The 26853-nt window shown below is 39.8% G+C and overlaps 1 protein-coding gene across 5 annotated transcripts; it reads right to left on the bottom strand.

Moving 5' to 3' along the window:
* Positions 1–234: 234 nt before the first annotated feature.
* dnajb6b (DnaJ heat shock protein family (Hsp40) member B6b) lies at positions 235–23478 on the bottom strand. 5 transcript variants are annotated; one of them, XM_018695378.1, is made up of 10 exons: positions 23314–23478; positions 16588–16710; positions 14606–14715; positions 13434–13502; positions 13015–13116; positions 9538–9675; positions 9307–9454; positions 9144–9214; positions 2736–2894; positions 235–1292 (listed from the first exon to the last, which is right to left on the bottom strand). In XM_018695378.1, the coding sequence occupies exons 2-10, from the start codon at positions 16650–16652 to the stop codon at positions 1186–1188; spliced, it is 969 nt and encodes a 322-aa protein (XP_018550894.1). In that variant the 5' UTR covers positions 16653–16710; positions 23314–23478; the 3' UTR covers positions 235–1185. The 5 variants fall into 5 exon arrangements, with proteins under 5 accessions (XP_018550894.1, XP_050922842.1, XP_050922841.1 ...); XM_051066885.1 differs by having other exon boundaries at positions 16588–16707; positions 23314–23473; XM_051066884.1 differs by lacking the exon at positions 23314–23478 and adding an exon at positions 18049–18109.
* Between the last annotated feature and the right edge of the window lie 3375 nt (positions 23479–26853).

The raw sequence follows: 26853 nt of genomic DNA, 5'->3' as shown, positions 1-26853 counted from the left end.
ATTATCACTCAATTCTACAGTTCCCTTCAACTCTACAGAGCATTTTAGTGTCTTTCAGCTTACTGTTTTGATTTTGCAGCCCACATTTTTTCCTGTTTTATTTAATGCATTGTGTTCAGCAGTAGCACCTGACCAGCACCAAATGTCAGACAGGCACAGCTGGTGAACATACGACACGATGCGACGCGACACGTCATGAGCCGACAGGATACGAATCAGGTACCCACGAGGGCATGTTTTACTTTAAGCATTTATTGGCAGGAGTCCATAAAAAATGAACATTTCTCAGACATTTCCACATTTCCGCTTACTGTAATCATGAGAACAACCAGTAAAGGACAACCCAGATGGGGGAAGCTGTCCTTTTGTTTAAAGAATCTTTTATGAAACACTCATGGAAGGTTAACATGTTACTGAATCCACTCTGTACAAAGAATCTTACAAAAAAGAAAATAATGACTTTGAGAGGGGTTAAAAGCTATTTTCACCCCGTGGGAGTAGTGGCAAAGAGTGGACAATGTTACTGCCAGATTGTTGATAGTCATTTTTTATGTGTGATGCAAGAGTGAACAGAACATGTTCATCTCTTTCTGTAATAAAGCTCACTCTTCAATGCTTTCATTCTGTTTTACTCTCACATTCCCAAGATATTCCTTCCCTCTCTTTGTCTCTATTGAAGGATTCACTGAATAGCTTGACCTTCACTTATACTCACATACGCTATACAGTATTAGTGCAGTAATTTTCACAAACAAGGCTGCTACTGCAATTCTTCTTCCACCTGAACCCTTTCAAACACAACATCACTCTCTCAAAACATGCTGTAAAAAGTGGAAAAGTCCAATTGTAGGAGATTAATTAAGCTTCTGAATGCTCTCTGTACATCCGCAGGGCCCACCCACAATAAATACAGCAATAGCAAAAGCTTAACCACTAAAAATGTACCTTGGACAAAACAAAACATTGAAGTGAGGTCTCTGCAGGCTACCATTTGGCTGATGAAAGCATGCAGGAGTTACGCTCTGCACTGCAGCTGATAGACAAGAAGAGATATGGCACAGCAGTGGGGATGTTGGGCCTCTGATACATAGCAAAGATGAACTAATGCCACGTATGATTGATGGCGCTTATGCCAACAAATATGTAGGTGTGTGTGTGTGTGCGTGTAAGTGTTTGGCTGAGTGTTTAAAAAAAAGCACCAAGTCCACCAAATCGTGGGAAGAGTCGAGGAGCTCTTTTCTTTTTGGACTCCTCCTTTAGCCACAGTTTCTTTCTCTTGGTGTCCATGTGTCCTACAAAATAAAAGCACAAACAAACATTACAATTAAATATTTAAATTGTTCATCAACACTTTAGTCACCCTGTATTCTGGGTTTCTAAGCTGTAACTAATGGCGTTATTAATGTTAATAAATTACTGACTGATACTTCATGTATCAGTTATAAGCTGTTAAGAAGAACAACTTATGAGCTGCCAGGTTGTTAAAAATCTATTTGACCACCTAGCTCACGTAAGCTAAGCTGACCAGATGCTGTTGCTAGCTCCATATTTACCGCAGTCATGAGACTAATATCAATTTTCCCATCTAACTTTGGGTTATCTGTAATTATAAATGTCAACCCTATTTGTCCCAATAGAACTGTCATACAGTGTCTGACGTATCTAACATAAGAGAATTTTTCCAGGCATTTTCTTTGGTTTTGTCTTGTTTGTGTTATCTGTTTGCACAAATTGCACCTAAAGCATACCACACACTTGTGATGTCAGTGTTCTGTCTCTTGTCTTTGAAAATTTAAAGCAAAAAATGATTTAAAAATCTCTTAAAGAAAATATATTCTAGGTGAACCTAAGTTCTCTCTTCATATATAATACATCATAAATCGTGATTGTAGTTATTCACATCAAATATTTCTTCATTATTTTCAAACAGCCCTAATTATTCTGATGAAATGAGTAAATAAGTTGTTCATTCATTCATTGACCTGCAGCCCTTTTCCATAGGGTCAGAGGTCAAACAGTCCACTAGAGGGGTCCTATTGATGAATTTAAGAGCTAAAAAGTGTGATGCAACAGATAAACACAAACAACTTGGCAACCAAAAACTTGTTCTTATTAATTATTTGTAAGTTATGTATAAAGCATAAGTAAATGCTTCAATATCTATTAATAAAAGTATGAGTTAGAGCTTGTAACCACTGTAGAGAGAGAGACTTGTTAGAAAGTGGGACTAATGTTTCTCTCATTTAAAATGCTTAGTTTGAGGCAGCAGCAGTAGTTAAAAAACACACTCTGAGGACCCATATTTGAGCAGTTTGCATCATTATCTCAGACAGAGAATTAGGGCCTTTGTTTGCATCCCAGCAGGAACTATACACGGTGAAATTAAAGGTTCCCTCCTTAACTAACGAAGCTGCCATTACAAAACATTCAGCGGCTGCATGTTGCATACAATGGAAGCGCTTTTGTGTGTGACTTCCTGACCCTGTGAGGGAAAACAGGAGGTGACCTTTGACCTCAGGTCATTACTGCGATGTAGAACAGAGCTGCCTAATGAACACCTCTGTCCTCTGTGTTTACACCTGCCAATCAAACACGCCAATCTTCGTCATCGTCCTTTGTGTGGCCATCAGACACAAAAGCAGACAATTAGCTGCGCTTATTAAGACTCCACTCCTTAAAGGAGAGAGCTCTGTGCGCTGGTAATTAATCAACCCTGCAGTGGTAAATGGACAGACCTCTCGTTAGTCCCAGGCTCTGTAGGCCATGCTCCTCCTCTTCCTCCGAGGGGTTCTGGGCGGAGTTTCTCAGGTAGCGCTGGTGCGGGCTGAGGCCAGGAAGCGTGTTCTGTCTGCGACGACGAAACTCATCCTCTAAGGGGTCTTCGGTTGTGATGTCTGTGGGTGTGAGCAGAGCAGAGTGGGAATGAATCACTGTTAAACCCCTGTCTTCTTGCTGTCTGGATGGATCGCCTAAGGTGTTCAAACCAACATTAAATCTTTTTTTTTTTCTTCCATGTAGCTTCTGTGAATTTCAGCCTTCTGACATAAGATGTGTAGCACAGAAAAAGTAAGCTGAAAGGAAAACATATTACCTCGTGACGCCCTTGGCAGTGTGAATACAATCAGATGGTAGAAAAAAGAGATACACACATCTATTACAGCAAGTTGAGCACAAGTGCAAAAAGGTATATTGATGTAACCAACGTGAAACAACAAAGATGATATAAAACAAGAAGTTCAAAGAGTCCCTAAGGCGATACAGACCCCTCCTTGCTTTCAAACGCCAACCATATATTTCATTCATATTTCATCTGCCTGACTTTATTGTGATTAGTCATGTAAATAAAATGAGATTTGGTTATTCTTTTCTCTAGGTAATTTACATTTATATTGAATTAGTGGCAGGCAGGGTATAGAGGGGGGATGAGAGGGGGAAAGAGGGGAGACTTATTATGCTGCGAGATTACAGGCAGATCTCATCGCCATTGTGTTGTGTAATTAAGGCAGTGGAGAGGAGAAGAAAGGAGGCCAGATGCTCGCCGTGCTGAACCTGGTCTCATTTAGAGGAGGATCTGCAACCAGCATTTCAAAATCCCCCTGCACCGAGTGTAATAGCCCAGACCTTAAACACATCACAAGTCATTAGAGACATGGCAGCTTTGTTTGACATATTGGAGTATACCTGTGGCAGCATCTAAACATACACACATGATCATTTTTAGTATTAATGTAGATTGTGGCTGCACTGACTTTATGTGACATTTTAGAAGGAAGTGGTTCGCTTTTGATTCAGGAGGAGCTCAAGGGTTTTGAAGCAATGCTCAGGCCTTAACCAAGACAAAGACAACACTGGATTTCAATTCCCTTTGAATAGGCATCTTATTACTGCAGGTCATTCATTTTGACCCAAGTCCAATTTCTTTGTCAGGAATGCATTTTCAAGTGTGTTAAGGTCAGAATTGGTAGTAGTTTTTTCAGAACCTGTTTTATTTTCTCACTGAAAACACTTAAACTTTAAGATGATTTGTGTTATTTTAGTCCCAGACTTGAATTTCTGTATTGCAAATTAGCTTTTTAAATCGAATACTGCTTTAAAATCACAGAGGTGATTGTTTCAACAGAAACAAGACAAATGGTGGCTTTACTCTTGTGGCTGCAGTGACTCATTTTCAATCCAGCTTTTGGGGAGGAAAAAAAACAAACAACTAATCCCAAACTGCGTGTGTCTAGTGATCCTATCAGGTGAAGTCAGACAGCTGTATTAAACAAACATGTATGTGACTTCAAGGTTGTATACTTTGTTCCTTTACTCCAGAGGACCAACAATTTTGCGTCTATTATAGGCCCAGTTACCTGGGTGATAAGAATCCTATCGAGTCGCATAATCCATCATCAGTTAATTAATTTCAACAAAAACAATATCAAAGAGCAGTGATGATAATGAGATCTTTTAATGCTCATAAAGGCGGCCTTTTATTTTCTGGATCAAGGACTTAATTTGAAAAGCAGAGTGAACACAGTTGAGTTCCTGGATGCTTTCATTTGCAGCTATTGTCTTGAGAGTGCCTGTCATTTGTCTCCAGGCTAAACAATGCCGTGTGTGTCTGCAAAGGCTGTTTGATACACACTGTCTAGACTGAAATACAAGAACGTGTACACAGGCACAAACACCCGTGTTAACGCCCTAAACACACAAAGACACGCAATCTGTGTGACGGGCAAAAGCAGCCTTCCTGCAGCAGGCTGGATCTTTAGTAGACGATTGAGGGAGCCTGGAATAAATCACTGTTCAGGAGGAGGCTAACCCTACATGACAACTACAACTATGGGCCAGATTAGTTTCAACAGTCCACCTTCCCCCGGTTCAAGGCGTCTGCTGTCGTGCTGATGTGACACTACTGCTGAGCACAGAGAGATACAGTCTGTGTCCTTGTTCAGACACAGCCAAAGAGAAACTGGCAGCTTATCTTTGCCATCGTTCATAAAGTGGTCGGTGGCTCCGGGGGGGGGTTGAGCCGAGGTTTCACGCTAAAATGTCGAGCAGACAAGGTGGAGGGGGTGGGGGGATTAACACCGGATGCTTCTTTCTGCCCAACAGGAAGCCATATTTCATAACATGAGGGAAACTCAGGGACAGGAAATCACAGTATTATGTGTCATGTTGGAATGGATGGATGCAGGAGAAGATGCTGCAAGAGTTTTATGAGAGGAAGCTCTTCCATGACATTTTGAGGAAATACACAGCCAATTTTATCAAATCGTAACAAAAAAACCCTGTGTTGACATTTAAATATGAACACTGGATGAATTCTTTACGGTTAAATTTAAGGAAATTGAAGTTTTCTGGTTAAAAAAAACCAAATAAATCATTTACATCTGTATATGTTACTACAATATGTCACATGTTGCTTCATTTATTCCAGTTATGCTTCCGGTTTTGTGATTCCTATTGGACCATGTCTTTTGTGTACAAATAGTGTCATCTAGTGGCTACATGAGGCTTCACTGTCAAATCACAAATGTCTGATAAAGGATGGCAATTTTATTTATTTATTTATTTTTTGCAGGGCAGATCTCAGATATAATGATTTTACTCTTCTTCAACTATTTATTTTATGTTACTTCTTAGCCTACATACATCCTCTGAAGCAGTGGTTCCCAACCTAAGGACAGGGGCCCCTGCATAGAGTAAGTGGGTTGTGAGATGATTGCCCAACTAGTAAATAATTAAAAAAACAAACAAACAAACAAAAAATCCCAATTCTGACACACAGAGCATTTTGATTTTTCAGAATTTTCTATATTCTTTAGTTCTCTTTGGTAAAATGCTATAGTTTTAATTCATCAAGCTTCTAAAATTGTTTTTAATCTGAGTAATCTGAAGTGAAAATCTCTCTTCTCACTTAAAGTGTGCAGCCTGTGACTTGTGAGGGGTGACAAGGAGAAACAGCTTTATCATAGGGGTACACACAAAAAAAAGAAAAAAAAAAAAGGTTGGGAACTGCTGTTAAAGCAACCTCCCCCTCTCCTTCCCTGTGTTCTAGCATAGAGGTTTTCAAACTGTGAGGTGAGAGTTGAAGGGGAGGCTGAGGGAGGGAAGTGAGGCAAAGACACAGTGTGAGGTGAAAGGGACAGCTGCATGCAGGCGTTCTGAAAACAAAGTGAGTAATTGTATAGTTTGGCCCGCATATCAGCACGGTCAGCAGTTGGAGAGACCACAGAGGTTGAGACACACAACTCAGTTAAAGGAGAGGTTCACAATTTTTCGAGTTTCAGGCGACCACATTTACACTGAAACAGGTCTTTGTTGCATCATTTCTCCTGGTCACACAGGCCAGTAAATTTACCTGAAGCTAATAAGGTGATGCATCAGACTTCAGACAAATCAAGTGTTTTTTTTAGTGCCTTCCACTGCAGCTTAATGGGAAAACACTGTCTGTGGAAACACAAGGAGGGAATTTCGTACTAACAACACAATAACAGTGGTAGATATGCCCCATCACTTCTGATGAAGGAGCATCAGAAAAAGATTCTTTAATGGCCAATATGAGCAAGGAGTGACTGCTTATATGGGCATGACTATTGTTTTAGGACAGACTTTACATGTTTATTACATTAAAAAAAAACTGCAAGGCCTGATTGTTAATTTGTCACTAATTAAATAACTTCAACACCCCAGTGAAACTGCCTGTTATGGCTGATTTATATGTTGATCCAGGAGAGGGAGCTATTGCACCATGAATCCCCGCCTCCACAATACTTATTCAACCAATTGTACTTTCCATAATTATCTCAATGTGATAATTGACTCGTTATTTTTACAGCTTCCAGGAAGTTAAATATAGATAACGACATGGAAAACATACTGACAAATCTGTGTAGATCTTCAGATGAAGATAATATCACTTGTGATAAGGTATTACTTCTTAATTGTCATTGCTAGTTGGTTTAATAATCCATATCTGCATCATCCATCCTTAATCTAGTGAACACATTTACACACTAAGGCGCAGAGAGATGGGCAGAGAGAGTGTACAGGATATAGAAGAAACAGAGATTGGCTAAAGGCTGCAGTGTCACCTAGCAACAGGACTGCGCAAGCTGAACCACCACTTCAATCAGCAATGGTGAAAAAGAAGTGTAAGCCTAATGCCCGAAGACATGGCCTTCACGCCTGATTGACACCATCAACACATGCACACGGGCTGCATAATTCTACATTTATACATGAGTATAAAATGTCGCAACTGTAAAGCCTTAACATTTCAGCTTGACTCAGCTTAAGGCCTCACCCTGCCCTTTTCTCTCTTTTCAGTTTCCCCACTCCTGACTTGTCTCTCCCAAAAATATGCAGTGGGTCTTGTGTAAATAAACTAGCCCCGGGCACATTCCTCAAGAAACACACATACACTCTCCTCTCTCTGTACACAGTGACCTCTGAGCCAACTGCAATCATTCGCACTACCCAATTTAGCCTTGAATCTGAGCCTATCATCTCTAATGTTCGAGACAAAGTGCAAACAAACGCATAGTTTTATCAAATATCTCCAAGCTAGACATATTCTTATGTAATTTGGGAATTCTCAGCCAATATGTGAGACTTCTTTTTTAATAGACAATCTGAAAAATATAATTTTGAGTCACTGGTTGCATCAGTGTCTCTGCAGGGCTCAGGTTCTGTTCAGGGCGTTTTCAAAAGATGTGCACTATCAGCACTTATACAAGCCCATAAAAATGTCCAGATGGGAGGGGTGACGAGAGAAATGAAGAAACAGGAGGAAAGGCAAATGAATTCTGGCAGTGGGTGTGGTTTCATTCTCACCTGGTCTGTAAAGGTAAAGCATACCTACCACACAGAGGGAAGAAAAAAAACACCTCAGGGTTTGAAGGTAGAGGCTTATCTTCGCTGAAAACAAAGTGAATTTTTCCACATGGTCTCTTTGATAAATAATGAATAGGATTATTTTAGTGTGGACACACACAGCACATTCCCAGTGTACTTTATTTCCAGTGACCAAGCCCTAAAGTGAGTCACTTAAAATGAAACTGAGACATTAGTAGGTTAAAATAATGCAGCTATATGAGGGGTGAGTGTACATAAGAAGCAGCCACTGTGGTTTCCTTCATTGTGATTGTGTGAAGCCGGTTTCAAAATGTGATCAAGCATGAGCACACACACCTTACACACCATACTACCAGGAAGAGTGAGACGATTGAAAAAGCCACTCAAGCCAAAGGAAACACCACATAGACACCAGGTGACTGCAGCAGCATTTCCACGACGTCAAACTCAACTTTATTGACCAAATCTCAACTCTTTATTTTCCTTTTCTCGGTACAAAGAATGAAAAGTCCCACTGTCTGTCCGGTAACAGTGGAAGGTGTTGTGTGGCCTACCATCATGGTTTGCTGACACAGTTACAGTGAAACTACAAAGCAGCCTCCTGGAATCAGCAATCATGCAGAAACAAATCAACTGTGGTTCTCTCACATACGCAAACAAATGTAAAAATAAGAAAAATGCACATTATTATAATTAATTTATTAATAATCTATGTCATTCATATTACACACGCATGAACATGGTAATAGCTAACAGGTTAGCGAGGTGACGTTCAAGTTAAAGACATTAGGGCCAAGTGGTTAAGCTTTTATCATTCACTTGTTAAACTGGTCAAATGAAAAGAGCAAACATGACATGCGAAAGTCCAAAAGTACAGCATCTTGTTTTCCTGCTACAACAAGAAAGACAATATCCACCTCAAAGGAAAATATATATCTATATCTATATATAGCACATACCCAGCTTTGTGCATATGGCAGAAGTAAAAGTACAGTTTAATTATTGTAGTAAACAAAAACACAAAACCCAGCAAGATGGTCCTCCCATAATAATGGAATAAATACAAATATACAAATACTGTGAACATCTCCCTCGCCTCCCTCTGCAGCTAAGCTAAAATGAGAAAATTGTTCTTCAGGAATGAGATGCAGGAGGACAGAGAGAGAAGAGACCAACCACCGGTAGCAAACATTGTCACTGGGCGAGTTTTTTAGATTTTTTTCCAGGTGTGAAAACTGAATGTTGTCAAATCTTGTGGTGAGATAATTACTTGTTATCCAGTCTTAGGAGCTGCTCCTTACCATTAACTGTTAGAGATTTTAACTGACCATCCTCCTCCACTTCGACTCGCTCTTGGCCATTCTCTACGATCCTGTGACAAAAAAAATGTGAAACATTTAGAGATCAAGGATTCAGTCTAATAAAGAGGTCTTGAAAATGCTGGTGAGTTAAAAACGTATGTACCTTTTTGTAGTAATTTTTCTGCCGTTGATGAACTTGGTGGAGGTCGACACAGATCTGAAATTACCCATCCCCCCTCCCCCGCCACCAAAAGATGAAGAGGAGAAAGAGGTGATACCTCCTCCACCCATGTCTCCAAATGAGCTAAAACCTGCATAGAATTCAAAAGCGTTATAAATTGTTTGTGAATCTAGCATCTACAAAATGTAAAGATATCTGTCAGGATGTGCGCACCTGAATCGAAAGCTGAGAATCCGGACCCAAATGCTGGGAAGCTCCCAAAACCAAAGAGTGAGCCACCCATCCTGGTCCGGCTTGCACCCCTCTGGCGACTGCGACTGCCTCCAAAGAAATCATCAAAAGGATCATCGGCTGTAAAGGGAATCATAGAGTGCGACGTGGTGATTTGTGAAGGAGAAACTCATATAGTTAGATTTCATTTTTTCAGCTTTTCTTTAAACCTGTGTTGAATTATGATTTTTTTGGCCACTTGACATCAGCAAAAACAAAAACAAGCCTTAAATGCAACACTTGCTAAATATGCACACACAACACGCTGCTAAATACCTCACTATGTTCACACGTTAACTGTGTCTGTTGTTTGGTGCTGAGCAGGTAGGTTTACAGTGGGTAGTTTTTAAGCTTTTTGTTGCATGCTGTGACTGAAGCAAGATTTCCGAGAGTATTAAGAATAAACCAAAACAGCAAAGTTGCTGGCCAGGAAACCAAAACAATGAGCTGAAACTTTAGCACTCAGTAGATGTGACGGGAACTGCAGTGTTTGGGTGACAATTCTCTGTAAGTTTCGCATGACAAGTGGCCACTTTCACATTAAACACAGTCATTCTTAAAAATAACTGATTACAGTAGCTTTAAGGCTGATTCGAGATTCCAAAAGATTTAAGTACCTGATACAAAAAGAAGCTGTGGTGGATGTCAGATCATCAGTTTGTAATTTCTGGAACAATCTTAACCCTAAACTGTCAAAGTGCCCACCACTAATTCTTATCCTAAAGCCCTGCAGACATGCTACTAATTGCGCACTGCCAATCTGGGTCAGCCCAGCAGGATAAGGCGGGATCACTGGCACCGTTTGCTGAAAGAAGACTCTTCCTTCAACCTTGAATGTACCGAGGCAGCAGCAAAGAAAGCTTTGCTTGTTCTCTCTGACAGAAAGCTTAAAATAAAAGTATCCCCTGACCGCTGTTGTAACTGCATTACTGCCCATTTACCTAGAAGAAGACATAAGAGGAGACAGCTGAGCTCCTACAAAGCTGTCAGTAAGACAGCAGGCATCAGGGGAAGAAAGCACTGAGAAATGTCATTTAAGCATTTGAATTCTGCATTCATTCTTGTGTACATGATCAGTGTACACAAAGAGATAGCTTTGAAGAAAACTCAAGGCATTTCTCAAAAAGAAAGCAAAGTGCTCTTTTGCTTATGTACTCAGAAAGAACTTTAAAAGACCTGTCAAGCACAGAGACTGAGATTAAATCAGTGAAGAATGTGCCACGCCTGTACAGCACTGCACGGGCTGTAATAGCACAGGATAAATTAAAAAGACAGTCTCATCTCATGTTCAGATTGTACATTTAGCTTTTATACATGATGTGCAAAAGCTGAGAAAAACATACTGACCTAACTACACAATTAGGAAAGGAACAGAACATATCAATAAATTATTAGCCCAAGGAGACACAGTAGATATATTTAGTCAAATTTCTGCAGTTCATCTACAAAACAGTGTGTAAAAAGGTGTCTTCTGATATCTCCCTCTTGTCTACTTCTCACGTTCATTTTAGAATGAGTGTGTGCTGTTCTTGGCAGAAAACCAGGCCCTCGTCATCGTGTGAATCTTTATTTGTCTCAACAGCACACCCACCCCCCGACCAACCCTCGGCTCCTTCCCTCAGTCTGCTGGATGCTCTAGGTGAGTGAGTGACAGATCCAAAGGACCAGCTGCTGCTTACTGTGACAAGCTGCTGGACAGTTAGGACCAGAGGCTGGATGGGAATTTAAAAACATATCTGAACTCTCTCTCTCTCTCTATGCCTGCCATCTTAAAGAAAGTCAAGAAAACCAAAATAGTTCTTTGAGGGGACATGCAGTACTTAATATAGGAGTGAAATAAACTTGGTAAGACAGACGTTCTGACATATCCCGTTGCCTACCAATCAAGCATAATAAGGGCTGTCCTCAGTCAAAATAGAAGTTGAACTTTACTCTTCTGTGCGACAGTGAAGACAGCTTTATGGTTTGGCTTTTTTTAAACTCTCCTTGTTTACTAAAAAGAGTAAACAGCAACAGCTGTGCACCACCACTTTATCTTATCCTTGTAAATGAATACAGTGATACATGTCAGTGTCAAAAAGGCAGTTTATAAAAATAAAAGATGATGACTGCATTCTTCACTTTCTCCACAAGTTCTCATTTGTAAACAGGTTTAATAACTCATAATACTGGTGACAGTTTTTTCCTGTAAGTCTATGTTGCACAGCCATGCTTCAGAGCTTGAATCCTATCATGTTTTACATGTGCTCTCACACACAGCACACACACACACTTGGCATTATTACATCTGCTTTTGTTTTAATACGGAAGCTATTTTTGAAAGCATTCCAGTTGAGTGATGTAGATGCTCAAATCCATCCTCTGCCTGCGTCTGAACTCCATATTTAGAGCTACACGGGGTGAACTACACATGCCTTCCAATCAGCCTTCTGCTGAACCCAGACAACCCAGGACAGCCGCTAAAACTCCTGTTACTACAGTATACTTAATACAGCTATTGACACTTCTAAGACAATCAGCTGTTAGGCACTACAAGAAGATGCAATAAATAAGAAACCACTGGTCAATAGTATGATACATTAGGAAGTTTTCTCTGACAAATCCAAACAATATAATTTTGTACTTCTAGGGAAAATATAGGAAAGTAAAAATATAAAAGCAAATTCAATCTACAGAGAAAAATATAAACTAAGATGTAACATGGAGAAAAACATGGCTGAAACTGCTGAATCTACCTGAGCTAAACTATGATAAACTGACATGAATTTACATCTGTATTTCTTTTTATGCTTTTAATGTTATTATCTTGCTTTTTTAAAGTTTTGCTTTTTCACTTTCCCTTTTCATATAATGGACTGACACATCAGGTGGTGCACCTTTCAGTGATGCTGGTTGCAAGGATAATATGGATAAGAGCAGAATAAAAGCTGGAGTCTAAATCCTGCTTATAGTTGAAGGATACCTAATGAAGCTAAGGTCGATATCCAGCAGAGATAGTCAGTGTTTTCCAACATGTGACATTTAGTGGCAGATGACCCCCTGAGGTGAACAGTGCTTAGTGTATTGTAGATGCACATTACAGCGCTGTGGGAGGATTAGCACCAGGCTTTACAGAAAGATTCCTGGGCACTAATGCTCCATCTTCTAAATTTCTACACAGCTGCTAGCTTCTACCTAACAGGCAAACTAATCATTACATACATAAAACTACAGGCCTACAGGATGTTCTCCTTTACTCTCCGTCTCTCTTGAGCATTCCCAGGCCATCCGTGTATATTTTTGACCAGATAAAATTATCAAGTTAATAATAGCAATTGCGTATGCCCCACTCTCATGACACTATTCAGTCCCTCTCTCTCTTCCTACTCTGAGAAAACAAGAAATCCCATCAGTGCCTCCCCAGAAATGAAATGGACTTACCGAAAAAGTCTGCAAATGGATCTCTGCCGCCAAAGAATTCCCTGAAAACGTCCTCAGGATTACGGAATGTGAAGCCGCTGCCACCAAAGTGATCATAATGGCCTCCTGGAAAACATGAAACAACAATAAAGCTCATAAACTATGTATTAAAAGGCAGGATCACAGCTATTATTACAGGTCATACAAAATGCCAATGCAATACCAGGCTGTTTGTACTAAATTTGAGTGAATAATAGCTCATATGTTTACACTCTTGCCTAAATTACTTTCAGAACGATGTAGGAACCTGCTGCTAAAAAACAGCACATCTACAGAGACTTACATCTTATTTCTAATCCTTGTCATATTTTTCCATCTCCTTATTAGCATTAACATCTGAAATCTTATCAGTCATTGGCACTGACATAAATGTTCCTTACCTCCTCCTCCTCCTCCTCCTCCTGAAAGGCCTTCTTTGCCATATCGGTCATAAATATTCCTCTTGTTTTCTGTGGTGGGAAGAGTAGGATTTCAGATAAGACTGAGAGACACATAAAACTGACCAACGGAAGGAAGATTCCTCCCCTGTTGTGTCATAAACCCCAGTTAAGGTCACAAGGAGTCTTCAGCAATATAATTTATTTAACTTGTGAGCTCAACTGCCTGCTGTGAGCATTTCAGAAGAGGCAAAGCTGCAGGTCAACAGTACTAAGTCATAACCATCAGCACCTGAACACATTTCAATACTGAAGTGATTATCACCTAAGGCATAATCTAACAAACAGAAAGTAAAATTAAACCCACTACACAAGAAGTTGCGTGCGATAACAAAAGACACATACGCATTCCTGCATAAACAATCCTGACATTGTGCAATGTGTGAACAATACCTGCATCTTGTGACTGGGTGTGTGGTACATAAGGCTTCTGCTGTGCTCTAAAACCTACATCTGAATTCCAGACACTGCTATCATATCTAAGCCATCATGCTCATCCAGTCAAGAAACAGAAAGATGACTCATCAAAAAGCAAACCTGTTGGTTTACAAATCTGATGAATTTTAAATGTATACGTTATCAGCAGGATTAAGTATCAAACCTCAGTACTGTTTTGGTGCTACTGAAAATTTGTCCATTAACTAAACTAAAATTGGTAAAATTATTTCCAAGAAAAAAACAAAGGCTAAATTTTGCTTGCTCAAACCTTTCAGATGTGACAATTTTCTTCTTTTCTTTCTTTTAAATGCTAGAAAACTGAATATCTTTGGTCTTTGGACTGATGTTTGGACAAATCTGATCTGAAGATGTGAATCTCAGCTCTGGAAGTTTCTTTTGTTTACCAAAAACAATCCCCTGAGAAAATCATCCTCCGATTAAATTGATTTCTTAAAAGTATTTAGATAATGACGGTGCAGTCTCATCTATTCATAACAGCAGAAATGACAACAGACAGCTTCCATATTTGAGGTGCCAAAGACAAGATATGTCTTTTTACAAAAGCTTATTTCACGTAGAGCACTTGAGAGAAACATCAGTTGTCACATTAATACATACAGTGCTCACCATGGCTATATAACATAATTCCTCTCTCTGTCTAGGCAGAAAAATCTTACCATCTGAGAGCACTTCATAGGCCTCTGACAGCTCTTTGAACCTCTTCTCTGCTTCCTCCTTGTTGTCTGGGTTCTTGTCTGGATGCCATTTCAATGCCAATTTTCTGTAACTGGAGCATAAATACCATACAAGTCATAAAAAATAAAGACAGACACACAATGTATGCTGTATAGATAAGGACAGTTAAGTCGTAATGCAAAGATGCTCTAGACACACACACACAGACTGTTCTTCCCCCCACCCAAGCAGAAATAACAAAGACAGTCTGAACTCTATTGACGTGCAGTGTAGGCCTTGCACAGCGGCTTACGCTGCATCAGCTGTTTGTTTCTAAGCCCAGCAGCAGCACCGGCAGCGGACACACAGATGCTGTGGATGAGACTAGGGACTGAAAATCTGCCAGCAAAGAAGGCTGCACAATCCAGGGATTGACTCCGTTATGGATAGACGGTGAATACTCTTTGTAGTCCATGTCTTTGTTGTAATCTGTGACATTATCTGGCTGTCTAAAGCCTGGTCAACGGTCAACCCGGACAGACTAAGTTGAACAATGTAGCGTGGTTGATAATAGTGTAACAAATCAGTTTTTGTGGTCTTTGTAGTCTGAAGCCTCGGTTCAAGAGTGAAGGCAACAGCACCCACTATCACTGCCTGTGCTCTGTTCAGCTCTAATGTCTCTAAGGTCAGTATTAACTCTTGCTCTCCTGGCTATAATTAAACCCTCAGCATTTAATCAACAAACAAGACTCAGTTTACAGCAGCTCTGTGAGGTTGTATTTAGGCACAGCGATACTTTGAGCTAAATGCTAACAGACATAAGATTTTAGAGGCTGATGTCCACAATGATATTTAAGAGTTTGGATAGAAAATCAGCTGATATCTTCTTTACACAACCCACGACATAAATATACATTTCTGATAAGGACATTTTACAATTGAAAACACAGTTTCAAAACATATCTTTTTCTGTACTTAAATTTCTTATCAACTAACATATAGAGTATGTCAATACCTGCAATAAGTTAATATTGGCTGATACAGCAACCTGGCAGATTTATCAGTCAGGCTCTAGTGTTCATCATCTTTGTTAGCAATATTAGCATGCTAACATTGGCTAATTCAATAAAAACAAAGCATGGATCTTTTTCGCTCTTTTTTTTTTTTTTTCTTTAAATGGACAAATTCAAACTTTGACCTGATGATGGCACAAGAAAAAGAAAGAGATAAGGGATCAGCAAAGCTATTCAATATGGTGGAAATATTTCTCTCTGGACAAAAGTGGGGTCATGGGGTAGAGATATGACTTATTGATTGGTGTTAGTCTAGATAACATTTGACTTTGGCAGCCAACAACTGAGAGCATAGAGATAGCACGGTCATAGCATTTACTTTCTATGTTGGGTTCTTGGCAAATTGAATACTCTGACATTGGTTGATCTAATCAGCAATAATCAGTAATATTCACTAGATTCCTGCACTCTCACATGCTTTTACTTTACTTAGTGATTTTCTGCATCACCCAGAATAACTTTTAATGTCCTCTGGAGCACATGTCTAACTTCAAACAATCCTGTTTCTGTTCTAAACATTAAAACAGACACTTCAATTCATGGGAAACTCTTCCCTTGTTGATACAAAATGTGTTGGTGAGAGACTTGTGAGGAAATGTAATGTAATTAACTGGAACTAGCCTGTTCAGTGGTCGACTGTTAGTAGTGGGTGAGCGTAGGGGGAAGGTATTTGACAGCAGCAAGGTTACAGGAAGAAGAGTGGAAACTTTCTGCATTGCAGTCTCTCTGCTCTCTCTGCTCTCTCTCTCTCTCTCTCTCTCTCTCTCTCTCTCTCTCTCTCTCTCTCTCTCTCTCCTTGTGTCAGTTTAGCCGGAGGTGGATATAATTAACCTATTACACCGCTCTGAGTGGCCAACATTCAACAACACCACCTGGGGAAAATGGGTCAGAAAACACTCAGGGGCACTTACGCTTTTTTGATGTCCTCTTGCGTTGCATTTTTCTGGACTCCTAATATTTGGTAGTATTCCACCATGGCTCTGTCTGTGTGTGTTTGTGGGTGCTGTCGTGCGTCTGTGCTGCGTGAGGGTCTTCTGTGGAAAGAAAGTTAAGTTCTGTTAAGACATGTTAGCTGGGGAGATAAAGCCCAACAAACTTCGACTGAGCATGGCCATGTGTGACGGGTACGATATCTCCCCTCCACACCAGAGGGCTAAATTTGTAGAGGGGATGGATGGGGGCAATGGCATTAAACAGGGTGGCAATACCTAACAATGTAATCAACTGCACTGAAATAGAGATGCAGGGGGGAGGACAGCTAAGCTAAAACAAGCCAAGCAAAATTACATAATAAGTGGGTGATCATCCCTCACCCTGAGGCTGAAAGAGAGAAAAAAATGAATCATGTTTTGCTCTTGAATTTTGGATGTAGCTGTAAAGACCATGAAGTATTTTTAAAATGAGCTAATGCTGAAGTTATGAAGCCCTGACTCTCAAAAACAAGACAGAACAGGTCTGATGAAAAAATATCAGAAGATATTCCAGTCATCTAGTTTTAGCCCTAGATATTCACAGCAGACAGAGAACAACCTGCACTGTTATCACCAAAGTCATTTGCTCAAAATCTCTCCTGTATTCTGTACCTAGCTGGATTGATGTATAATAAAAACAGCTGCCAACACAGTGAATCTTGATCTAGTGGCAGATACAAAGAAATATCAAACAACTAAAAGCATTATCAGATTTGGAGAGGTTTACAACACAATAACATGACTGTAGCCTACCTGTATATATTTAGCTGGAAACATGAAATAGACAGCCAGAGGCAGCATTTTCAATCAAGCCTAACCTAACCACACCTGATCAAAACTGCCAGCGACAGTTTCCATTCTACTCAACAAACGGGAAGCCTGCTTTTTGTTTACATCTGTATTATGTTGATAATGTTGTGTGGTAAATCTGCCTCTGTTATCACCATAAACTGCATTGTGTGTCCCACTGCATTCAAATCTCAACGTAGGTCACAAGACCTCTTGTTTTTTGATATTAGACTTTAATATATTACTTTCTTGGAACCAAGCTACAAAAGCTGTACCTCTATGACAGAGCATGGGGGGAAAACAAAAAAAAATATGTTAGGAGATACAGTAAACCCACGCAGAGCCTCTGTTTAGACCAAACCTGATAAATCACACCTAAAGTTGGCACACTTAAACAGCCTCTGGATTCCCTTCCACACGTTGACCTTAACAAATAATACCTCTACAAGTATTTGTCTTTCTTAGACAGGCAAAAATCATACATCAGACTGCAACAGGCCAAATAAAACAATGAAGAAAATGCCAAGGAGACTCAGAACCGAGCATTAATTATCAAGAGATATTGTAGCTATCATACGAAAAATGATAAACAAATCAGCGAGGACTACTTACACTGGGAGTCCACTGTGTCCTGTTTGTTTGCTATTTATAACCTATGGCCTTTGCAGTTAGATTGTGTTTGTGTGTGTTATGAGCATGTGGGGGGTTGGGGTGTTTGGCACAGGGCAGTGCCAGTAAGTGACTCCTGGTAGGGACATGGCACAGGCAGTAAAACTCACTCCCTCTTTTTCTGTTCAACTCCCCATTTACTGATTTGAAATCTTTCTTACCACAACCATTATAATGCTCTTCCCTCTCTCTGTGTATCCTCATATAAACTACAATCTAAATATAAAGAGATATGACCCAGAAAGTTATTGTTTTCCTCTGGGTTCTTCCCTAAAAACCAGCCCAATATCCTGATTCATCATATTAAATGTATCTTCTTTTATCCCCCTCACCTCAGCCATTACTGACCCACTCACCCGTCACCAGTTCCCTGCGGCTGAAGGGATTTAATGGACGCTAGTGCCTGCTAGAGATGTGGTTACTCACTGGTTCTGTCAAGTGTGTGTATGTATGTATGTGTAACCATGCATGTATGTGCAGATTTGTGCCTCGTGGTAGCATTACACAGCTAACCCAGATCTGATGGATTCCTGCTCTGCTCAGAGTGAGAAACAGATGTAGGTCAGTCAATCCCATGGTGCCTTAGTGAACCAGAGGTGACAGCTGTACTGGTTGTCAATTATAATATTTCCCACTTTCCTGAAATTAGCACTGGTATAAGTCATCTGAAAAGCTCTTACTTAATAAAGTTAACAAAGACGGATAATCAGAGCACAGCAGAAGACTGTTTTACTATTATTTTTTCAAATGGATTTGTGCTGTGCAGCAATCCCTGACCAGTCTTTAGCTAAATTACTTCATACATTTTTTAGCGAACTGACTGTGGAAACATCTGTTCCCATAAAGTTTTGGATGTTTAGTGGTTTTCCCAAGTCTATTTTTAAGAGGAAGTTACAGTAATTATTAACCTATTACTGTGATGGTTTGTTGCAATTTTAGAGCTAGTTTTCCTTTGTCTAATATGATAGTAATTTGAATGTACCTTTAAATTTTGAACCATTGGACAGAAAACAAGTAAGTTTTTTGACAAGTTTTTGACATAGCCTAGACAAAATGATCGACTGATTAATTGAGACAATAACTGTCAGCTGCAACCTTACTTTTTTTGAGTGAAGGTAAGAAAAGCCATGAAACTGAAAGCCAGTTAGGAGCAGCATGTGAGCAGTATGTGACTGTGGTTTTGAGGTCAGAGGTTATTCACAGAGCAATTCTCTAAATTTACTGTTTACTGCTGATTTTAAATCTGAACCTGAGCACTAGCTCACACCCAATGAACGTGACTGCGCGTATAAGCAGCCAAAATGAAACCTCTTCATGGGGCAGATGGCCTTATTCTCCAGTAAGTGATGAGGTGAAGACCTCAGTGATGAGCTGCTGCTTGTGTGTTTTACAGGAACCAGCTGAGGTGCTTTTGTTCTGAACCCGAACCCCTAAACCTGTGACAGGTGTACAGAGCATGACTGACTGCAGGGATACCTCAGGGCAGGATTTTAAGCAGACAACATCTCCCATCTAGCTTTGAAATGGGGAATTCCCAGGAGCATTGGGACGACTCCAAAATCAATGGATAGATGAAGGAGGGATTATTCAAAGATTTAAAAGGAGGGTTGCCAAAGGGAAAGCTTATGAGTGGTCGTAAAGGTAGTACTCATGGGGACAGGGGTCTGCATTTAGGGGTATAGCTTGTTAACAGAAGTAAAGTTCTGATCTCAGTGCTCTGATTTTTAATGAAGAGTTGACTCGAATCTACACAGGATTTTGGAGCAAACACTTCCAGACAAGTTGAGCAGTGGGAGATTACAACAACATCTGCTCAACCTCTTTTTTCAGCTGTGCTGTACCCGTGTGCCAAATGAGATTTCTCTTCAAGGGGCAATATTGTGTAACAGCAGATACAGTCAATGAGTCTAAAAGTCAAAACCAGTCTTGCACTGGTGAATGACAAGAAAGATGGGTAAAGCCAGGAGAGCAAAGATGTTCGACTATTTGATGTAGCACTTACTCATCTATTATTCATTTGAAAATGTACGTGGTATCTGGGACACATTTAACATAACAGTACTTAATTTGGTCAATTCTTGGTCATGGTGTATGAATAATTGATAATCACTTGGGCAAATGCCATTAAAATGCATCAATACTTGTTCTGACTCCAGGCCTCAGAGAACAGGTTGGAACAAGTTTTCACCCACATTCAAAACACATTAGACCAAAGGATCTGTCATAACGTGAAAACACATCATATAGATAAGGTTTCAGCAACAGTTAACAAAAAAGTTACAGTCAGAGAGTCAAATCATTACGAATAATGACTGTAAATTAAAAAAGCAAATACACCAGAAATACTAACTAACTAAACCAATACTGATATATTTGTGATAAGTCAATATTGGCTAAGCAACATCTGTAATTGAGCCTCAGTATTAATTAATGCTGGAGATGAAAAGAGGCTGTCACAACTGATCCATATTAACAGATCACAGATGTTATACAAGCTCATTTTGACGTGTGTTTAACAAGTCTAAATTAGTAAAAAGAAAATAAACAAATACGTAATAACAATGAATACTGGATCAAACTAAGGAGACAGATTAGGACTGGAGGCCTAGACTGTGGAATTTCTCTCACAATGACGGCTGTTGAGACTTACTGTAGGCAATACTATGTTCATGTCATGGGCTCATAAAGATAACTCTGTCTTGTAAAATTTCCATTTGCACACAACTCCCAAGTTAATTACCTGGAGAGCAGCTCTAGGTTTTAATCTGTTGAATAAAATCTCTGATTAGACTTCAGTTTGTCTGTTTCTGTCTCTGTCTTTAACAGCACGGTGCGCCTGAAAAATAAATGGTGACTGTCCAAGATTAGATCCTTTTTGTTTTAGGCCCAATTTTCCTCTTCCTTTTTTTAAGAATAATTACCTGCAAATCCAGCCTCATTCAGCCACAAACTGAACACTGAGTACACAGTCGCCCCCACTGTGATTACAATCAAAAAATGCAGCTGGAGTGGGTCTGTCAGTGTGAAAGAACATTCAAATGCCACTACACATCTGATGTTAACAAGACAAGAGCACTGGACAAAACAGACTCTGAGCAGCTAGAAATCAACTCCTACCACAAATCACCACAGACAGAACAGAGACACAGATGAGCAGCTAAACACAACAATATAATAAGCTTGTCCCTTACCTGAAATGAGTCACAGTGAAATGTTTGTGCTTTAAGCACCACAGGGTGTGCACATGATCAGCCGCTCATTTCTCTGGATTTTCTATTCGCTTTCTATAAGTGGAAACATCTTCCCAAGAAGATCTCATTTACTTTAAACAGTACTGAGCATGTTCTTCTTGGACAGGGAAACCAGATATTAAATCCAAGGAGGAAATTTATTTAAACTGATTAAACAAGATTACCACAAGTCGAACCTGAGTAATTCATTTTGTAAAAGTGGTCAAACTGGTTTAAACTGATCTGCCTCTTTAAAAAAAAACTGGGTATCTTTTTAATGGAAACAGGTAAAAACAACGCAAACAACAACTGCTTCTGAAGTCTGCACATGTTCAGGCTGTATTAAAGAGGGCTGACTATAGAGCAGGAGATAGTCATGCCTATATGGGTAATGACTGTGTTCACCGGGCACCAAATTTACTTGAATTCCTCAGCCAACACATGGAAACCAAAAGGCTGCAGATTCTATCATTCTTTATATGCAGAGGAGTTGCCAATCGCTTGACCGATCTCAGTAAAGAAACCATAAAAAAAACAACAGCTTTTAATGTTATTGCTCTGATAAGATATCATAACAAAGAAAGCTTGTAATTCCTGACTTACTGGAATTTCTAAACCAAACTACAATCCATCAGGCTGTAAAACTGTAGTTTAGAACATGAAATCTACAAACCTTTCCAACAAACAACTACTGTGTCAAAAAAATCAAGCACAAGCAATACCAACATAAGTGCTTGGCTCTTTAGACTATCTTCTTAACATTACCACAAGAAGCTGAATCTGGGTAATTTATATTACAAAAGTGGCCAAAATGGTTATTCTCAAAAGCAATCTGACAAAATTCATCCAAGTTAGATATTTGTATATCTTCTTACCTTTATATGGTACTTAACACAACTTCGACAGGAAACACTGCCTTGCATTGTTTTAAAATGTCTTATCAAACAAAATCAGTCATTTATCAAGTAAAAATACCAAACTTTGCTTCTTACAGCCTCATGGGGCTACAACTAACACTTATCTTCAGCATAAGATAACCTGTAGATTACTTTTATGAGTAATTATTTCATTGTTTAGTCTGATTTAAAAAAAAAAAAAAAAAGTTTAAAAGTAGTTTAAAATGTCTATCACGTGTTCTCAGGTGCAAATGTGACTGTTTAAGTGTTTCCTCTCTCCCAGGCTTCTGCAACCAATGGCAACAGTTAATGAAAACAAAATGTAATCTAAACTGTGGAAAATGCAGAATGAAATAGTGTTTACTTCCTCTGTAGGTAACTTTCTGGGAGCTACCATCAACAGGCCGATTAACAACACAAGTGTTGCGGTAACTTTGGAAACACAGCAGCGATATCAGATTAAGAGAAACTTCTAGAAAGTCTTACAGCCGAATGAACATTTTGGAGATGTACAAACATATAGCACGAGGATATCCAGAAATCTGCACTAAGGTTACATAACAAGGGAAAACACCACTAAAAATAGTGATGTCGTAACTTTAATACTGGACTGGTAGTCTCGTATTGCCAGACCTTCACTAACCACGTTTAGACTGGCGGCAGAAACATATAGTCACAATAACATTTACGATATTTACCCACCAGAAGCTTGGAACTAACAGTGTTGCTAGCTGTAGCTATATTATCATTATTTGGGTTAGGATAGCTACAGCCAGGCAAACGTAAGGAACCCCACTCGTAAATTGTAACGTTTGAGGCTAGCTTGACGTTAGCGGTTACTACACACAGTCCTCAACACCGACTGTCAGACACAACTGACCTCTACATCTGTGGTAAAATAATTATATTTTACATGTGATACCGGTGGTGATAGCCGGAGGAGCAGCAGGTAGGGACACCACAGCATCCCCACATATACCTGAGTCTATGCGACGGTAAACTCGGCCAACGCGCTTCCCGCAAATTGAAGCCGTATCGACACATCCAACGCCAACATTTCTACAAATTCAAGCAGTGCTCACCTGTTAAACGAAAATGTCCGCTGTAAGTGCCTCTCTGTTGTCGCTGCCCACCTCTGTCTTCGCCTGAGTGTGGAAACTGTACGTTAACTGCAGTTGCTGGTGGTGGTGATGGTGGTGTGGCCACTGAGAGCGACTAGCCCCCTATGCTGCTGCTGCCTTCAGGTACTGTCGGGCATCAGAGAACCACCACATAAAGGAGCGAGTAAAGTAGGTTATACAAAAATTCAAATTCAAATTCATGGGTGGGTGTGAGCACACTGACATGGTGCGACAGTATAATTAATTGCACATTTGTTTGGTAGCATGTAATAAAAAAATAGAAAAATGTGAGGGCCTCAAGTGGTTCCTGTAATTTTATCTAACCTGTCGTGTTGAGGGGCCCTCTGTCAAACTCTGTGTTTACTACTTTCAGTGTTCTGGTTGTTAGGCTACTCTTGAATGCTTTCAATATGTATGTGAGCAACACCATGAACATTTAAAGAGATTTTCTGAAGAGAGAGCTTTTAGGTATTTTCAAATATTTTCAGTGTGTATGTCCACAGGTTTTAAACACACCACAAGTATTTGCATATGAATGGCTAGAAGAGATATCATTGTTCCAAGTATATAGGAACCATATTAAAAAATACTGATAGTGTGAGATGAAAAAAGCTGTCCAGACTATGCTAAAAACCATTCTTTGAAATGCATACAGCCCTTTCTCACTTTTCTGCAGTTCCCCATTATTCTTTTTGATATTACTGACCAGTTTGAGATGCTTCAGTCTTTTGTAAAGATAACACTTGTCAAGTCGATTCAAGACATCTCCGAACACATGAAAGAAGTTTTTACTAGAGGTACTTGAAAGCACCGTGTCTTTGAGTGTCGACGGCAGCGCTGTTTCACTGACCTGCTCACACATCCACGGTGACACTCAGCAGACCCAGCAAACAGGACAGATGACTGCCTTCGCTGTTCACATGCGCACTGTGCATAAACTGAGACACGAGGTCTGTCCTGCATCTCAGATATTTTCAAACAGACAAGAAATTTGGCCAATTAACGGGCAGGCAACATGCAGGTGCCAAGACCAGACTAACGGCTTTCTGCGCCATCTGTCGTGTAGTGTGGGAAACAGGTGACCTACGACTATGAAAAGCCAGATAAAGCCAAGGAATGACAGAAATATACGGTCTCTTAGTGAGCAAAAATGTCTTTCTGTCCGTAATTTACAACTATACCTGACTTGCTGAGATAAAACTGACATAATAACATGTTACAGTTACAAGTTAAAAGTTATAGTTAAACTGGGATGAGATGAGCTGTAAATGTCTATTTGCACGTCACAGGTGGAAAAGTGCAAGTAAATATAATACATTAATGTCTGAATACCATTTCACACTGTCATGGCTTACTAAGATCAGAGCCATTGTTAATGTGATAAGTAACACCTGTGTTTTCCCTACCATGACAAGTCAAAATGTCTGCTGTGAAAAAGGCCCTTGTGAAAGTCAGCAGAGTCAGCGAGATATCAAATCAAACTATGGTCTCACTCCACAACATCATTAGCAAACCACAAAATACATTTTCCTCTTTCTTGTTACCATGGAAACATGGCCTGGGAATAAGATGGCTATTTTTTCAGTTTAAAATAAGTAAAGAAAATGTCTTAACTTGCATTAGGCTCAACTAAGACTAAAATGAAGACTGGCACAGCACTGGAGACCAGTTTAAACTGTAGTTGTGAAACTGGCCCCAGGACACAGCCACAGAATCCAAAGATCTCCTGAAGAACAAGTTTCCGTATTTTCAGGTTACAGCTCAAAAAAGACACAAATAATCCAAGGGGAATAAAAAATCATTGGGCTGAACTCATCATAACCCAAAGAAAGAGAATGAAACAGCACAGGTTATTGCAGTTTTGAACAGAATTGAGCCTGAAATTACAGACTTGCATTGATTTTAAACGGAAAATGAAGGTCGTTCTTGCAGTTAAAGCCGGCCAGGAGCTCTTGCCAGCTGAGGAAGACCCATTGAAAATGACAGATTGCTATTGATTATAATGGACATTATGAGCGGTCAGTATCTAATTAGACTCATTGAGCAGGAGGAATCACAGCAATAGATATCATGCGCAGGTCATTCTATATCTTATAGTCAATAGCTGTCTCTAAATGTCTTAACATAGACTCTTATGCCTTTCTTTGATTCTTATGGCTGCAGACTGTTGTGCTTGATAAGCTACAAAGTAGAAAGGCCACAAAACAAGACAATAACAACTTTTGGCAGTTTAACTGGAAAATAGGCCAAACAATGTAAACTGCTAACATGCACTTTTTTAAAGCCCCAGAAACAAGGTTGGCCTATCCCAGTTCATGTTGAGACAGGCAGGGGAGTACACTCATAGGGCAGCACTGTCACAGATAATGCTAACTTAATGTGCAGGTAATAAACCTTCATTCTGACATTTCTGTGTTTGTAGATGTTTATTCATGGCACGTAGGCAGTCAAACTTCTTTTTTTTATCTGCTACAACCAGGTCGCCAAATTGTCTTGATAATGCATCCTTGAAATGTTTCTGGGGGGTCGACAACAAGATGAGCTGTAGTTCACTCTGTTTCATATATTAGAGAATGGCACTGGCAGAGGAGGGTGCCTGATTTAACATGAATTGTCCAGCTGTTATACAAGATATAGGCCTATAAATCTTGTCTGTGCAGTATCAATACTTTACCACTAGATGGCAATCTGTGCTAACAAATAGTGAACTGTGAAGCGGTCAAGATCTCTCCTTCATAGCAGCACCTGCAGGTCTCATTTATTGAACTACATGTTCAGGTATGATTAACTTGTAAGATACGCTTCCATGTTTGGCTCATGCTTGTCTGGTTTAATGCTTGGTCTGCAGGCCTTCCTTGTTGACAGTACTTTTTGAGTAATATTGTGCGAAGTAGGCTGTAATCTCCAATCACCCTCGAGTGATTTTTGATGTTTCCTTGCTCTGCAGCAAGATAAACAAGGCTAAAAGCTTCAATTAGCCCTTAAAAGGCCTCAGAGCAAGCTAAAGTATATTACGCACTGAGGATGATTCATAACATCCTGCATTAACTTTGTCAGTTATAATCCATCACAAGGTAATAGTCTTAAATAAATCTCATAGTAATTGAGATGAATCCCTCATTTCAATGACAAGTCTGGTTTTTAAGACCCAATTACCACTTTGAGTTCCCTGGCCCAGCGGATGTGCAGAGTTCGGGCTCCGAGCGGAGAGAAGAGGAGGGCAGGAAGTTGGCTGCATCAGCGGGGACGACGGGATGGAGAGATGGACTCGGTCCAAAGAGGGATGGATATCTTCCTGGGCTGTGCTGCATCAGAGGGCAGGTAGATTTATGACAAACGCACACAATCTTAATTTGTGCTCAGGCCGATAATGCATCTCAAGGCCAGAATAGTTCTGCTCAGTGTTTCTTAACTGGATGTTTCTTTAATTATATGTCAGAGGCCATAAAACTCAGGAGGAGATTTTCCCACAAAGCACTGTTTTATGTCTTGGTCATTACT

Source organism: Lates calcarifer, linkage group LG24 (assembly GCF_001640805.2).
Source record: "Lates calcarifer isolate ASB-BC8 linkage group LG24, TLL_Latcal_v3, whole genome shotgun sequence".
Taxonomy (NCBI): domain Eukaryota; kingdom Metazoa; phylum Chordata; class Actinopteri; family Centropomidae; genus Lates; species Lates calcarifer.
This window is presented reverse-complemented; position numbering and strand designations above follow the sequence as displayed.

Bases quoted from the DNA above. Each gene is read 5' to 3' on its own strand.
- dnajb6b (XM_018695378.1), bottom strand. From the start codon at position 16,652: ATGGTGGAATACTACCAAATATTAGGAGTCCAGAAAAATGCAACGCAA. The intron at 13,503-14,605 runs GTAAGATTTTTC...TTCCCACCACAG, and splicing joins CTATGAAGTGCTCTCAGATG to AAAACAAGAGGAATATTTAT. The intron at 13,117-13,433 runs GTAAGGAACATT...GTTTTCCAGGAG, and splicing joins AGGAGGAGGAGGAGGAGGAG to GCCATTATGATCACTTTGGT.